The sequence below is a fragment of the Dendrobates tinctorius genome, unplaced genomic scaffold (assembly GCF_039654945.1).
Source record: "Dendrobates tinctorius isolate UK_male_01 unplaced genomic scaffold, ASM3965494v1 ptg000024l, whole genome shotgun sequence".
Lineage (NCBI taxonomy): Eukaryota > Metazoa > Chordata > Amphibia > Anura > Dendrobatidae > Dendrobates > Dendrobates tinctorius.
The window spans coordinates 17,798,232-17,813,926 of NW_027361692.1; the positions used below are offsets into that span (position 1 = coordinate 17,798,232).

The window sequence follows — 15,695 nt, forward strand, 5'->3', positions numbered from 1 at the left end:
GCTGATACTTAGAGCTTACACGCCATAGGAAAAAGAGGGAGCCCCACTGACCATAAAAGCTTACATTCTCCAAAACAGAGAGAGGACACTGCTGACTATAAGAGCTTACCTTACACTCTATAGAAGAGAGAGAAAGAGGACTCTGCTGACCATAAGAACTTACGCTCTACAGGAGAGAGGACCTTGCTGACCATAAGAGCTTACACTCTTCAGGAGGAGAGTGAGAGAGAGAGGACCCCATTAACCATAAGAGCATACTTACACTCTACAGGTGGGAGAGAGGACAACTCTGATCATAACAGCTTACAATCTACAGAAGAAAGCTCGTGAACTCTGCTGATTCTAAAAGCTTACATTTTACAGTAGAGAGAGTGAGAGAGTACCCCATTAACCATAAGAGCTTACTTACACTCTACAGGTGGGAGACTGGACAACTCTGATCATAACAGCTTACACTCTACAGAACAGTGAACTCTGACGAGCAAAAAACTTAAATTCTACAGAAGAGAGAGAGGACCCTGCTGACCTTAAGAGCTTACACTCTATAGGAGACAGAAATATAGAAGACCCCAATGATCATAAAAGATTAGACTTTACAGGCAAGGGATTGAGATAGAGGACCCCATTGACCATAAAGGTACTGTCACACTAAGCGATATCGCTAGCAATATCGCTATAACTTGTGACGTTATAGCGATATTGCTAGCGACATCGCTGTGTCTGATACCTATGACCCGCTCCCCCGCTGGTTATCGCTGATCGCGCGAGAACGTCCTGGACTGTTTCTCGTCATCAGCTTCCTGCGGCACATCCTGTGGAGAGACGAGCGACGAGCATGGATGTGGGCGGGAGGATGCAGGATCGCCTAGTGTGACAGGTAAGTAGCGACCCCCGACCCCTGCGATGTTGCTGGTGAGATCTGCCTGTGTGGCAGCTCACTAGCGACCACTTAGCGATGTACCAGCGATCCTGACTGCGTCATATCACTGGTCGGGATCGCTGGTACATCGCTAAGTGTGACAGTACCTTAAGAGCTTACACTCTACAGTAAAGTGTAGATGGAAAATTACTCTGCTGTACAAACTGTGCTCCATTGGGAACCACTGATCTCAGATGGACCCGGTACTGACAACCATTTTACAAGTTACAATATTCCTCTGTCAACACAAGATGATACAAAATTATATTAACTCTGTTGCTTCAATAGTGTGGGAAATGGTGCCTGTCAAGTTTTTTTTGTGAACTATGATTTGAATCTCAAAATCTTTGAATTCGCATGAAATTGCATATTTGAAGAAATTTGTCTCAAACTCGATTCTTCGCAGATTGGTCCACTCATCTCTAGTCACAATATGCATTTTCTATGAACATTGCTAAAGCGTTAGAGACAACGAGAGAAACAGGGCTGTAGACAAAAGTTTATTTACACCATACAACATTTTAAATATTTTATACAGAGCTGCAGCAGAGAAAGCCACCATGAGCTTCCAAGATAAAACTGCAATAATAAAGATGTGAAATATATTATTCATATAAAAGTGAGATTATTACTTTATTGCATTTAAAGCAATGAAGAACGTAGCTCAACAAACATTCATTTAATGACAAAAATTTTGCTTTTTATATTATAAAGTAAAAAGTGTAGTAATGGCCAAACAGACTGTTATAAATTTTAAAAACTGCATATATACATTGTGCTTCATGGTGAAGTTTTTTGAAAACTAAACCGAATGAAGCTGTTACAACATGAATCGTTGTTTGAGGTTGATCTATAAAGATTACCTTACAAATCCATTCCACGGGTACTTACAACACATGATGGTAAGATTTGTACACCTGGTTCTGCACTAGATTTTCTAGTGAGAGTAGACAAGAAGTTGAAAAGAAAAAAAAAAAGAAAATTAAAAGAAAAAATAAAGAACACTGACATTTGGCACATGAAGTTCCTGACATGAATTTGTCACAAAAGTACAGGCGCCAGGCTTCTAAAGTTTTTTTTTTGTGTGTCAGTGCAAATGACTTGTTTTCTTCTTTCATTCTTTTTTCATAGTTATATTAAACCTCTGTTTGAAAGTCGCCTTCTTGTACATCTAAAGGCAAATTTAGACACTTTTCCCACTCCGAGGGTCTAAGTTCTAAAGAATCTTTTGCTTCTGAATCTAAAACATTTATTGTTGTATAATGTTGATATTCACTTGGGCTTTTGAAACTGTCCCATGGATTCTTGTTTACTGCTGGGTTATCCTGTTCAGAAAATACAAGAAAAGAAACAGTTATAAAAATGACTTTTGTACTGTAGGACTATTAAGGTATGTTCACATGTTGCGCATATGTGTGTTTTTACATACGTTTTTGCAATACTTTGGCTGAAAAACATTACAAAAAATGCTGAAAGAATTGACATGAGCCTCTTGCCAAAAGTGCAGTAGGGCTCAAAATACGTGCAGAAAAAAAAGCAGCATGTGTTGAGATTTCAACCATCTCACTGATTAAGCTGGAACTGTAAAATGCTGCGTATTTTACACACCAAATACGCTGCTTAAAATACACAGTACAAATACTGCAAAAAGTAGTAATATACAGAAATACACTATCTCAAACATTTTACATGTATTTACTGTATATTAAACAGCTTTGTCAACTCATCAATTAGGTGTCAAACATATAAATAAATTCCATAACCAACTGTAGTCATGTAACGTCTGTATTCCAAATTTATTTTTGAGCTGCAAAGACTTTCTTAGTTTAAAGATCTATACATAGTTTTATGTCATTGCACAAAGTTTATTCAATGGGATATATTAAGTGTATGGTCTTGTATGATATCTAGAATGCATTAAAAAATACAAATGTCAATCAACAGGTACATACGATTTTGTGGTATAGTTTGACCTGTCGGTTTATATAAAACTTTAAAAGCGCCATCCTACAAAGTCATCCCCTATGCATAATATTCCTTTCTCAGGACCCCTCAGTGAGTCAGAATGGAAAGCTGCTCTGTTTTACATAGAAGGCTACTCATATAAATGGTTATCACATAATACTATATTTTTCAAAAAGGCCAGCATTATGGAAAATCTGCCTAAATATATGTAGATATATATATATATATATATATATATATATATATATATATATAAAAATATATATATATGCACATACTAGCTGCTGGCCCGATTCTAAAGCACCGGATACTCTAGAATATGGCCAGCGGGAGATTAAAATAAAAAAACTGATATACTCACCATCCGACAGCCCCCAGACTGTGTCCCTCCTCTCCATGCTCCCGGCATCTTCCGTTCCCAGTAATGCTTTGTGCCAAAGACCACTGCTGACGTTACTCTCGCAAGAGCGCGACGTCATCAGCGGTCTTTGGCGCAAAGCCTTACTGGGAACGGAAGATGCCGGGAGCGTGGAGAGGAGGGAAAGAGTCCGGGGGCCGTCGGAAGGTGAGTATATCACTCTTTTTTATTTTAATTCTATTTTTTACATGTTTATGGTACCCAGGGTCCGGAGGAGTCTCCTCTCCTCTGGACTCTGGGTACCGCTAGCCAGTCATCTCGGTACTGCTAGCCGGTCATTTCCAGGCTGCGTCGCTGCTGACGCCCATGTGCCCGGAGATGACACGCAGCAACCGTCGGGAGATCAGCGGCTAGCGTCGCTGATCTCCCGATGGTAGCGGTGGCATACGTCCTTCTAATTGAGGACTGCACCTGCGCACTGTGTCTGCTGCTGATTGGACGAGGCCTGGTGGCCGCGACCGATCAGCAACACAGGATTTCAGTTACAGACAGACAGACACCATAAGATGATTTTATATATATTCTTTGGAATATATATTCCAAATTCCAATTCTTTGGAATGCACTTCCCAGGTCAATACGATTAGTCCCCAATCCCCACAATTTTAAGCGTGTCCTGAAAACGCATTTATTCAGACTGGCCTATCGCCTCAACACATTAACCTAACCTATCCCTGTGTGGCAGAGCCAAAAGTTTTACCATAACCAGGTTCCCAGCATCATGTTCCCACATGCTTTATGCATCCATTAGCCCTCTGTGTCTGTACTGTTACACACTTAACATTATGGCTGGTCCATACAATCAGAGCAACTGTTACCACCCACCTTTCGTGTCTCCCTCTTTCCTCATAGACTGGAAGCTTGCGAGCAGGGCCCTCACTCCTCTTGGTATTTGTTATAATCTACTGTATGTGATTATTGTTATGCTGTAATGTCTATTGTCTGTACAAATCCCCTCTGAAATGTAAAGTGCTGCGGAATATGTCGGCGCTATAAAAATAAAATTTATTATTATTATTATATATTCATGGCCTTAAGTGTTGACAACCTTGAAATTGTTCCAGAAAATGAAATATTTGTCCCAGAAAATTATTGCAATTACACATGTTTTGTTATACTCATGTTTATTTCCTTTGATGTACTGGAACAACACAAAAAACAGAAAAAAAGGCAAATTGGACATAATTTCACATAAAACCCCAAAAATGGTTCATGTCCAGGGAGATTAGCTACAGTGCTATGGGTTGTAAACATCTTGATTACGCTGTGCACCGTGCAAAAAGGAACATCTAGATCTCTGGAGATGGACCTGTAACCTTAAGATTGCTAATATTGTTAAGTAAATAAGTTGGGGCTCAAGTCCTCTGACAGTTCTCTTCTCCTCTTTCTGTTCTCCATGCTTAGTGTTGCACACACAGACACACAAAGCAAAGATTGCATCAACTTCTCCCCTTTTTATCTGGTTTCAAGTGTGATTTTCATATTGCCCACACCTGCTGCTTGACACAGGAGAGTCTGAACGAGCATCACATGCTTGAAACAAAGTTGTTAACCCAAAATTTTTCAAACGTGCCAACAATTTTGACTGGCCAATTTTTGGAGTTTTGTATGAAACTTTGTCCAATTTGACTTTTTCCTCTTTGTTTTTCCAATATAAACTAAGGAAATAAACATGTGTATAACAAAACATGTCTAATTTCTATAATTTTCTGGGAGAAATACTTCATTTTCAGAAGAAAATAGGAACATTTGTTGCATCTTTGAGAAAATAGTGGATGGTGCTCCATATGTTTATGCTGTGTGAATGGTGTCCCAATCCCACATACACGAGTTATATAGAAAGAAATCAATTATTCCAATTCACGATGATTAAAATGTAAGTGTTGTCTTATTTTTTTCCTCAGAAATCAAAAGTGCAAGTGAAGATGAGAGATGTTGCAATATCTTTTTTAGCAAAGAAATCTTCTTACGTCTCCTGGAGTGATCATTCACTCGCAAGTCATGAGAATTGCTGCATATTAAGTTCTATAGAGAGAGAGATAGGCAGGAGGAGCTAGAGGGAAATACTGTACAGTCATTCTGCTGCAAGTTCTTTTAAAATGACAGTTTCACACTGTCTTTTATTTATCCAGGCAATTCTAACAATAAAGCATGATGTGAGTGAGACTATGGAACGCTCTGCGTATGATGTTGTAATGAGTGATTCCCTACTAAAATATAAGAAGGGCCTGGATGCCTTTCTTGAATAGTATAATATTACAGGGAATATACACTAGATTCCTTGATAGGGCGTTGATCCAGGGAACTAGTCTGATTTCCGTATGTGGAGTCGGGAAGGAATTTTTTTCACAATGTAGAGCTTACTGTTTGCAGCATGTTTTTTTTTGCCTTTCTCTGGATCAACATGTAAGGCTATGGGTTGAACTAGATGGACTTAAAGTCTCCCTTCAACCTTAAATACTATGTTACTATGTTTATGTCCAAGAGACCTTAATAAAGCATGACTGCCGCACAGGAAACATGTACTAGTACATATAGTGGCTGCGATGGTGAAAACAGTGCAACATCTACCCCACGGCGACTGTTTGCACATAGCGTTCTTTATGTATCCTGCTACATATTTCCCCTTCCTTATGTCTATTGGGCTGAAAAATCATGTAAGACACCCTAAGAGTCACTAGTTGAAAGTGCTGGTTTTTCTTCTATTTGCGGCACCTCTTGCGCATCACAGCCACCAAAGCATATATTGGCTTTCAGCACCTGAACTTTTAATAACTGTAGTATCAGCTGCAAGTGGATATGAATATGATGACAAACTGGAGTTATACAACATATGTGGACAGATTTTGCTCCTTATTCAAAAGATTTATAAAAATATAGGATAAAAAACAATCATAATGAAAACCAAATCTCAGTTATGTGAAAAAATAATGTTTCTATGATGTTAAAAAAAGAACTTTACATGACAGCCCTGGCAGGCACAGTTGCATAATGGCAGCAGAAGTGGAAATGGTACAGTACAAATACCCAAAGCTACTATTTTAAGTATTGAATTGTTCAACACGACAACTAAAATGACAAACCAGCCTAGTACATCTGATGCATAAAGCGCGGATTCATTTGGGATGCCCTGAAAGACATATCTGCATTATGGGTTCATACACACTACAAAGCAGTGTTTGCAGAGCATGTTACATGGCACAAGCAATGTCTCCAGGGCCAAATATTACAGGCTCTCCTTGTGCAGATCTATGGGACCTTTGTATGACATCATATTATATGTATTTTTGACATAACGGAACGTCCTGCCATGACAAATGTACAAAACAGCCCCATAGATGTCTATCTGAGCCATACTATAGCTTCACACAGCTTGGATCTTGCATGGAGCCATAAAATGGACATGTGCTCAATCTCTTCCACCCTCATTTCTAAAACAATGAATGTATATTAAAGAAAAAATAATTGAAGGATGTTCTAATTTTGGCAAATCCTATTTTGTATACTTAAACAATTTTCCTGCATACTTCCCATATTATTTCTCCATTGTTTTTAAGATATTTGCTAAGAATCATTCAGTAATGATCACCAACTCAGACAAATCTTTCCTGTTTAAGTAATGACTTTAGACCCAATTCATCAAAGTGTTTACACCTAGTCTGGCATAACAAACTTTGAAAAGTCGGTACATTTTTTGAGCAATGTGAAATTGTGTAAAAATGTAGCAACTTTTGTCGTTTTCACAACAGTTCCTATAAAAATGAGTGGTCCTGGGGAGGAGCCAGGCTGGACCAGGGGCGGCTACACACGCTGATCAAATTTATCAAAAGTAGCAACGTTTCTTATGCTAGAAATCGAGGCCTATGAGTTGTGCACATGTGTAATAATCATTCCAAATGCAAACGGAATGAAGGCAATCAAAGATCTTGAAAACAAAATACAACAAATAACACATATAAACCGAAACCAGAATACGCCTTAATCTTGTTCACATCTGCTATGTGTAGAATTCTAAGAAAAGTTTACTTACCATACTTCCAGTATTTGGTATATCCCGAAATCTGTCCAGAGTTTGAAATTTCTGGTTTAATTCCTGAAATAGCTCCATATGCCTTTTTCTGGTATGCATGACCTTCTGTTAAGAAAAAAAAATTGTTTTTAATAAAGCATTCTTTTATAAGTTATTATATATACACATACACATTCTGTATGGTACAAAAACCATTTTGTACAAATGAGTATGTCTAAATTATAATGATGTAAAACAAAGGATAGAGTAAAAAAACTGCAATATACTAATGCTTAAGATGTGATTATTATGCAAGGAACCTTTTCATTTAAGTTTATATGAAATAGAGCTAGTGGGATAGGGGAACTAGTATGACTAAAAAAACAATCACATATTCATTAAATTATGCTAGATATGTCACTTTTATATCCTGTATGAAAACACATGTTCAAATGCATTTTATTGCAATGAGCATTGGAGACCAGTAGAAGCTTTTGGCAAATTCAATACATTTTTTCATTATCTAAAGCAGAACACAGAGGGTGAAACTGACAATAATTAACTATATATACTGTAGCTGTAAATACTTATAGTTGTATTGCCAAATACAGATGGATGAATAATTGGTCATCCACCTGTCGTCCAATTGATGACCAGTTTACACTTTGGGCAATATTTGTGCATAGCGTAATGCCCGCTCTAAGGTACCAGAAGGCAGTACATAAAAAAAAGTTTTCTTTTGGGGGTTTTCTGAACCTCTGAGTTGTGATCTGTCCTCTCAGGCAGTGCATTAGGTGAACACAGTTTAAGTGCTGGCATGGGGGCTCAGTGGTTAGCAAAATAGCTTTGAAGTAATGGCGTCCTGGGTTGAAATCCCACCAAGGACAACATTTGCAAGTAGTATGTATGTTTTCCCCATGTTTGATTGGGTTTCTTCTGGGTACTCTGTTTTGTTCTCCGATTTCCTCCCACACACCAAAAATATACTGACAGGGAATTTAGACTGTGAGCCCCAATAGGGACAGTGATGCTGTTGGTAAAGTGCTGTGGAATTAAAGGCACTACATAAGTGACAAAAATAAATATGTTTTTCATAGAGGGGATCCATAGGTTTTACTACTAATTAGAAAACCGATGTTTGAAGATGACTAATTTATTTCTATAGAGAGTGTAGTAGACATTCTCAATAACCTGTGCAGAGGTCACCAATCAGGGCATGAGGCATGAGAAATCATTTTCACCTATTGTCTATGGAGTGATGCTACAATAGAAGTATTAACTATCAATTGATATCTTGCCTCTTATCATACTGAGAAGAGTGAAGTGTCAGTCTATGGTCAGGTAAAGTGGTCAGTATAATATACAGTTAGGTCCATATATATTTGGACAGAGACAACATTTTTCTAATTTTGGTTCTAGTCATTCCCACAATGAATTTTAAACAAAACAATTCAGATGCAATTGAAGTTCAGACTTTCAGCTTTCATTTGAGGGTATCCACATTAAAATTGGATGAAGGGTTTAGGAGTTTCAGCTCCTTAACATGTGCCACCCTGTTTTTAAAGGGACCAAAAGTAATTGGACAGATTAAATAATTGTAAATAAAATGTTCATTTCTAGTACTTGGTTGAAAACCCTTTGTTGGCAATGACTGCCCGAAGACTTGAACTCATGGACATCACCAGACGCTGCGTTTCCTCCTTTTTGATGCTCTGCCAGGCCTTCACTGCGGTGATTTTCAGTTGCTGTTTGTTTGTGGGCTTTTCTGTCTGAAGTTTAGTCTTTAACATGTGAAATGCTTGCTCAATTGGGTTGAGATCAGGTGACTGACTTGGCCATTCAAGAATATTCCACTTCTTTGCTTTAATAAACTCCTTGGTTGCTTTGGCTTTATGTTTTGGGTCATTGTCCATCTGTAGTATGAAATGACGACCAATCAGTTTGGTTGCATTTGGCTGGATCTGAGCACACAGTATGGCTCTGAATACCTCAGAATTCATTCGGCTGCTTCTGTCCTATGTGACATCATCAATAAACACTAGTGACCCAGTGCCACTGGCAGCCATGCATGCCCAAGCCATCACACTGCCTCCGCCGTGTTTTACAGATGACGTGGTATTCTTTGGATCAAGAGCTGTACCACACCTTCGCCATACTTTTCTCTTTCCATCATTCTGGTAGAGGTTGATCTTGGTTTCATTTGTCCAAAGAATGTTCTTCCAGAACTGTGCTGGCTTTTTTAGATGTTTTTTAGCAAAGTCCAGTCTAGCCTTTTTATTCTTGATGCTTATGAGTGGCTTGCACCATGCAGTGAACCCTCTGTATTTACTTTCATGCAGTCTTCTCTTTATGGTAGATTTGGATATTGATACGCCTACCTCCTGGAGAGAGTTGTTCACTTGGTTGACTGTTGTGAAGTGGTTTCTCTTCACCATGGAGATTATTCTGCGATCATCCACCACTGTTGTCTTCCGTGGGTGCCCAGGTCTTTTTGCATTGATGAGTTCACCAGTGCTTCCTTTCTTTCTCAGGATGTACCAAACTGTAGATTTTGCCACTCCTAATGTTGTAGCAATTTCTCGGATGGGTTTTTTCTGTTTTTGCAGCTTAAGGATGGCTTGTTTCACCTGCATGGAGAGCTCCTTTGACCGCATGTTTCCTTCACAGCAAAACCTTCCAAATGCAAGCACCACACCTCAAATCAACTCCAGGCCTTTTATCTGCTTAACTGAGAATGACATAACGAAGGGATTGCCCACACCTGTCCAAGAAATAGCCTTGGAGTCAATTGTCCAATTCCTTTTGGCCCCTTTAAAAACAGGGTGGCACATGTTAAGGAGCTGAAACTCCTAAATCCTTCATCCAATTTTAATGTGGATACCCTCAAATGAAAGCTGAAAGTCTGAACTTCAACCGCATCTGAATTGTTTTGTATAAAATTCATTGTGGTAATGTCTAGAACCAAAATTAGAAAAATGTTGTCGCTGTCCAAATATATATGGACCTAACTGTAGATATAATTATAAGGAAAATTGGAAAAAAATTATGTTTATAAAGCATGTTAATTATTTGCAGACATGGTGTAGTGATGTTGAATGACTAGCAGAATAATACACACCTTAACAATCCTCTGCTTTTCCATGCTGACATTTGCATTGCACCCACCAATCTCTGTTTACCAGGTACCATTAATAACATGATAAGAACATTATACTGCCTCTGTACAAATCTCTGGTTAGACTGCACATGGAGTACTGTGTACAGTTTTGGGCACCAGTGCTCAGGAAGGATATAATGGAACTAGAGCAAGTACAAAGGAGGCTAACAAAATTTATAAATGTGATGGGGGAACTACAATACCCAGAGAGTTTAGCAAAATTAGGATTATTTAGTCTAGAAAAAAGACGACTGAGGGGCGATCTAATAACCATGTATAAGTAATATAAGGGGACAATACAAATATCTCTCCAAGGATCTGTTTATACCAAGGAAGGTGACGGTCACAAGGGTGCATTCTTTGCGTCTGGAGAAGAGGAGGTTTTCCCACCAACATAGAAGAGGATTCTTTACTGTTAGGGCAGTGAGAAAATGGAATTCCTTGCCTGAGTAGGAGGTGATGGCGAACTCAGTAGAGGGGTTCAAGAGAGGCCTGGATGTCTTCCTGGAGCGTAACAATATTGCATCTTACAGTTATTAGGTTCTTTAAAAGGACGTAGATCTGGAGATTTATTCTGATGGAATATAGGCTGAACTGGATGGACAAATGTCTTTTTTCAGCCTTGCTAACTATGTTACTAATAACAAAGCATGTCAAAACATGAATTCTGCAGCCAATCAATAATTGTATTGGTCACATATTGACACCACTGAGGACACCACTACAGCCAGTGTTATTGAAGGAGTCTAGTAAATAGAGATGGCAGGGAATTAGGGAAGCCATGCACAAACAGAGGATTGGTAAGGCAAGTTATGAACCTTTTGGAATATCATACAATTGTAAGATGTTTGTAAAAAAAAAAGTAATGAAATTAGGAAGCCCTTAAATGCATATGCATATTACTAAAATTCCATAAAACCTTTTAGTTTTACCAAAACATAACATGGCACTCAAAGAAGTCTACAAAAATGATCTCAGTAATTAAAGATCCTAAACATTGTATGATCATTATGTGGCAATAAAAGGCAAAATCTTATGTAGGCACATTGCATCCTATTCCTAATATAGATGAGCATAAGAATAGCTAGACAAATTTTTGTCCTTAACTGTAAAAATAGTAGCTCGTAATGTAGACCTAGTTCTTAGACATATTTATTGACTTTGACACGTTGCACCCCAACAACCAGCTGTTCAGGGACTTAAGCTTAGTTCCACTAGAATTAAATGAACACATTTTGACTCTGTTATTTCCTGATTACCCGTATACTGATTTCTCCCAATAGTATAAGTACAGGGAACTGTTAACTTTCAAATAACAAAGATTTCTTTCCTTAGCCAAGCTTATTTTGTAACTGTAAGTTATGCTTGGATTTTAGGAAAATTAGAACACAGAGAAAAAAATAAGGAGAGTTCTTCATAGGGCAAAAAATAGAACATCTGGGAGTATAAATGTATATTCTGATGTATTATGAACCCCTATGTGTCACAGCTTGGCTGATTGTGTTGTGTGAAAGATACAACACCTAAGTATAGAACTGCAATTGGCAACCTTCTGTCATGATCTATATGGAGCGCAAATGTCGAGCAGTTTGGTGATAAATGAGAAGGTATATACAGAAGATGCAAGACCCACATGTTTTGAAAGCAGCAGTGATGAGGGAAGTGTTAGTGGCAGCCTGGCAGATGTTAATAGGACTTTCATGGAGAAGCTTAGCGCAAGCCACTCCATTTACCAGATCTCAGGGGTTGCCTTGGCCTTCACCCTTTAACCCCTGTACAAAGATCTGGACTAGGAAAGAGGCCCATGCAGCCAACCAGCTGTGTCAGCTACCAACTGGTATATAAAGTGGCAACAAGAAGTGTTGTCAAGCTGGATTGCTACCAAGATGTCTACTTGGGGACAAAACTGGAAAACAAGTGAGCAGTCAAAACTCAAGCAGAGGTCAGAAAATGGTATGATCAAAATAGCACTTTTTAGACAGACTCGCCCAGGGCTCACTGAAAGAAGTAATCTCAGGAATTAAACAAGACTCCTGCATTAGCCGCAGCTAAGGTGCAGCACAGCCAGTGACCGAAGCATAAAAAAGGGGATAGGTATTGGCCTGGATGTTACAGTAGCATGAGAAAACCTAAACCTTCACATTTATCTTCAAACTGCTCCATTCAATGAGCTTCTCCGTTCAATGTTTGCATCGTGGCCAATTATTAAGCTAATAATAGTTGGACTCCTACCGATCTTATATTGATGACCTATCCTAAAGAGAGGTAATCATTATCATATGACTGGATAACTCCTTTAAGTTTAGGTAATTATCTCACAAAACAAGAGGAGTAGAATCTCTTAACCTAAAACCCCCATAATACATGATGACTTACTACAAAATAAAAATCTGGCCACAGTGGCCAACATGTTTTAGGGGTGACACATACTGCCCTTAATCAGAAGAATGACAAACTATCCAACCACCTCCTGTTATATAGCATCATAGGACTTTGTAATAGAAAGATTATGTGGACATGTGACAGATATGTTGCAGACTGCACATACTTATAAATGGGATTTGCAGAAATCCATTCATACTCTGCAGAATATAAGTAATTAAATAATTAATGGTATATACTGGGTTCCTTTGAAGTTTTGGAAGTTTTGATCGGAGAAACTCTGCTGAATGCAGACCTATTTGCCCCAATAAAAAATACTGAAACAAGAATTCTTTTAAGTACCACTTCAGAGAGTTTTTTATTTTACCATCCGCCATCTTCATCTTTTATTGACACCACTCCAGTCGGTCTTCTGCAAGTTGAAACCTGCCAGATAGCTCCAGTGTTTGCTGTGTGATCCGGAAGTCACAACTCAATGTAAAGGGGGTTTTACACATAGCGATATCGCTAGCAATATCGCTAAAGCATCACCGATTTGGTGACGCAGCAGGGATATTGCTAGCGATATCGCTATGTGTGATACTTACCTCCGACCTGCTCCCCCCGCTGTCTGTCGTTGATCGCGCGAGATCGCGCAGCTCCATTTCTCGTCGGGCGCTTCCTGCTGGGCTTCCTGCTGGCGCGAACAAGCGACGCGTGGACGCAGACGGGAGGACGTCAGGATCACTGCGTCTGAAAGGTAAGTAATGACTGCTGTATCGCTGCTGCATCGCTGTGAGATCTTCCTGTGTGGCAGCTCACTAGCGACCATTTAGCGATGTACCAGCGGGTCGTATTGTTGTCGGGATCGCTGATGCATCGCTAAATGTAAAGGGGCCTTGAGTCTATGAGAGCCAGACCAATACTCTCAGACTTACATTGAGAGCCTGTGACTGTTACCTAATTTGCGGCCTGAAGAAGACGACGTGGGAATGGAGCGGCTCTGGTAAAAGCTGAAGATAGCGGCTGGTAAGTATAATACGCTGCAGTGGTGTTTTAAGTTACTTAAAAAAAAATTAATTAATTTGTTTTATATTTGCCTTTTTATTTTTAATTTCAAGTTATAATGCATGGGATAGTCTTAAGAAAATTACAAGCCCTAAGTAAAGTGATAGGACATTGTAGAAAACGTGAGAAAGGCATTCTGCATGCACGACTTAATTATAGAATTATATTACATTGGTCCTGAACAAACATAGCCAAAAGCAACTAGGTCACTTTATTTCTTTTTTTATAGGACTGTGGAACAAAAAACCCAATAAGTATTTAATTGATCCAATTAAGAAATCAGAGGTGTTTGCATTTACCATTCACAGCTGAGTGAAAGTGTTACTCCAACTGAGAGGTGACTGTGAATCGCTTAATTATTTTAAATGAATGCTTTGTGCATAGAAACTCAAAAATAGCCTACGTGTGTTTCCTTTACTTAGGGAGCAGCACACACTATTATTATAATATCAACTACTTAAGGTGACCATACACCTTTAGGGTACCATTACACTTAGCGATGTACTAGCGATCCCGAAAACGATATGGATTGCTGGTGCATTGCTAAGTGGTCGCTAGTGAGCTGCCACACAGGCAGATCTCACCAGCGACATAGCAGCGTTTGGGGGTCGCTACTTACCTGTCAGACGAGGCGATGAAGACATTCTCCCGCCCGTGTCCACGCGTCGCTCGTCGGCGCCACAGGAAGCGCCCGACGAGAAATGGCCCAGGACCTTCTTGCGCGATCAGCGATAACCAGCAGGGGAGCCGGTCGGAGGTATCACATGCAGCGATATCGCTAGCAATATCGCTGCTACGTCACAAAATCGGTGACTTTACAGCGATATTGCTAGTGATATCGCAGTGTGTAACGGGCGCTTTAATATCTGGTGACTGAAATTGTGTGTATACGAAGAGGAAAGATAATTTGATCTATACACTGTTATGATTCACCTGTATATAAAATTTTGTGGATATGAAGGTTAATTAATTTGACATCATTAGTTCATATCCATACTAGATGTCCAGTTTGGATCTACTCTAGATTTACCTTATAGGATGTGCTGGTGTGTTCTTTTGTTTCTGTTATCATGTTCCATGTTGACTGTGAGGCTATTACTCCTGTAGTCATTACACTTTGTACTATATATTTTAGATTAATATCTTAACAAATATATTAAACTGGATCATGTCGCTCCTTCAATGACACTACAGGTATATGATATCTTTGAAGGGGTCTTTTTTATTATAGTGAGGAATATTATTGGTTAAAAATACTAAAATTTATATCTTCTTTGCAGCATGCTACCCATAACATGGAAATCCTTTAAAAGTTTATCACACACCTTGTACTGTGCTGCCTTTAACTAGAGATTGAGTTTTATGCTGATAAGTGCCTATTAAGGAAAAACTTAAAAAGGTACCTAAATACAACAAATTCCCTATTGATCTCATTGGCAACTTTGCTAAGATTTAATCTGTTGGCAAATTGTTCTTGAGCATATTGGTAGTACCATTCCAGACTTAGTATCATGTTAAGCAGCATTTCTTGGCTTCCCTTGTTGAAAGAATGACTCTATTGGGAGCATCTGAAGAGTGAGGCAAGGTGTAGAGAAGCTTAGCTGCCATATGCTTAGGGGACCATGCTTTCGCTAGAACAATTGTTTTATACAGATTACCTAGGAGGAGGTTAACCACAGTAGCAAGACAAGCTTTTCGGGATAGTACTTAAACTATAATTGGAATTGAAAAAGTCAGACAAAAAATCTAAAAGTCAAGCCTAACACAATAAGTAAATTTATCTGAACAAGCCTGGAGTA

General features: G+C 38.9%; 1 protein-coding gene across 6 annotated transcripts in view; it reads right to left on the reverse strand.

Annotated features, from left to right (window-relative positions):
* Positions 1 to 1,406: 1,406 nt before the first annotated feature.
* ADGRB3 (adhesion G protein-coupled receptor B3) overlaps positions 1,407 to 15,695 on the reverse strand; it is a 1,461,501-nt gene continuing 1,447,212 nt past the window's right edge. For all 6 annotated transcript variants that reach the window (XM_073569395.1, XM_073569396.1, XM_073569393.1 and 3 more), the window contains 2 exons: positions 7,332 to 7,436; positions 1,407 to 2,244 (listed from right to left, as the gene is read on the reverse strand). In XM_073569395.1, coding sequence (XP_073425496.1) covers positions 2,056 to 2,244; positions 7,332 to 7,436 — 294 coding nt within the window. In that variant the 3' untranslated portion in view covers positions 1,407 to 2,055. The remainder of the gene's footprint in view (positions 2,245 to 7,331; positions 7,437 to 15,695) is intronic.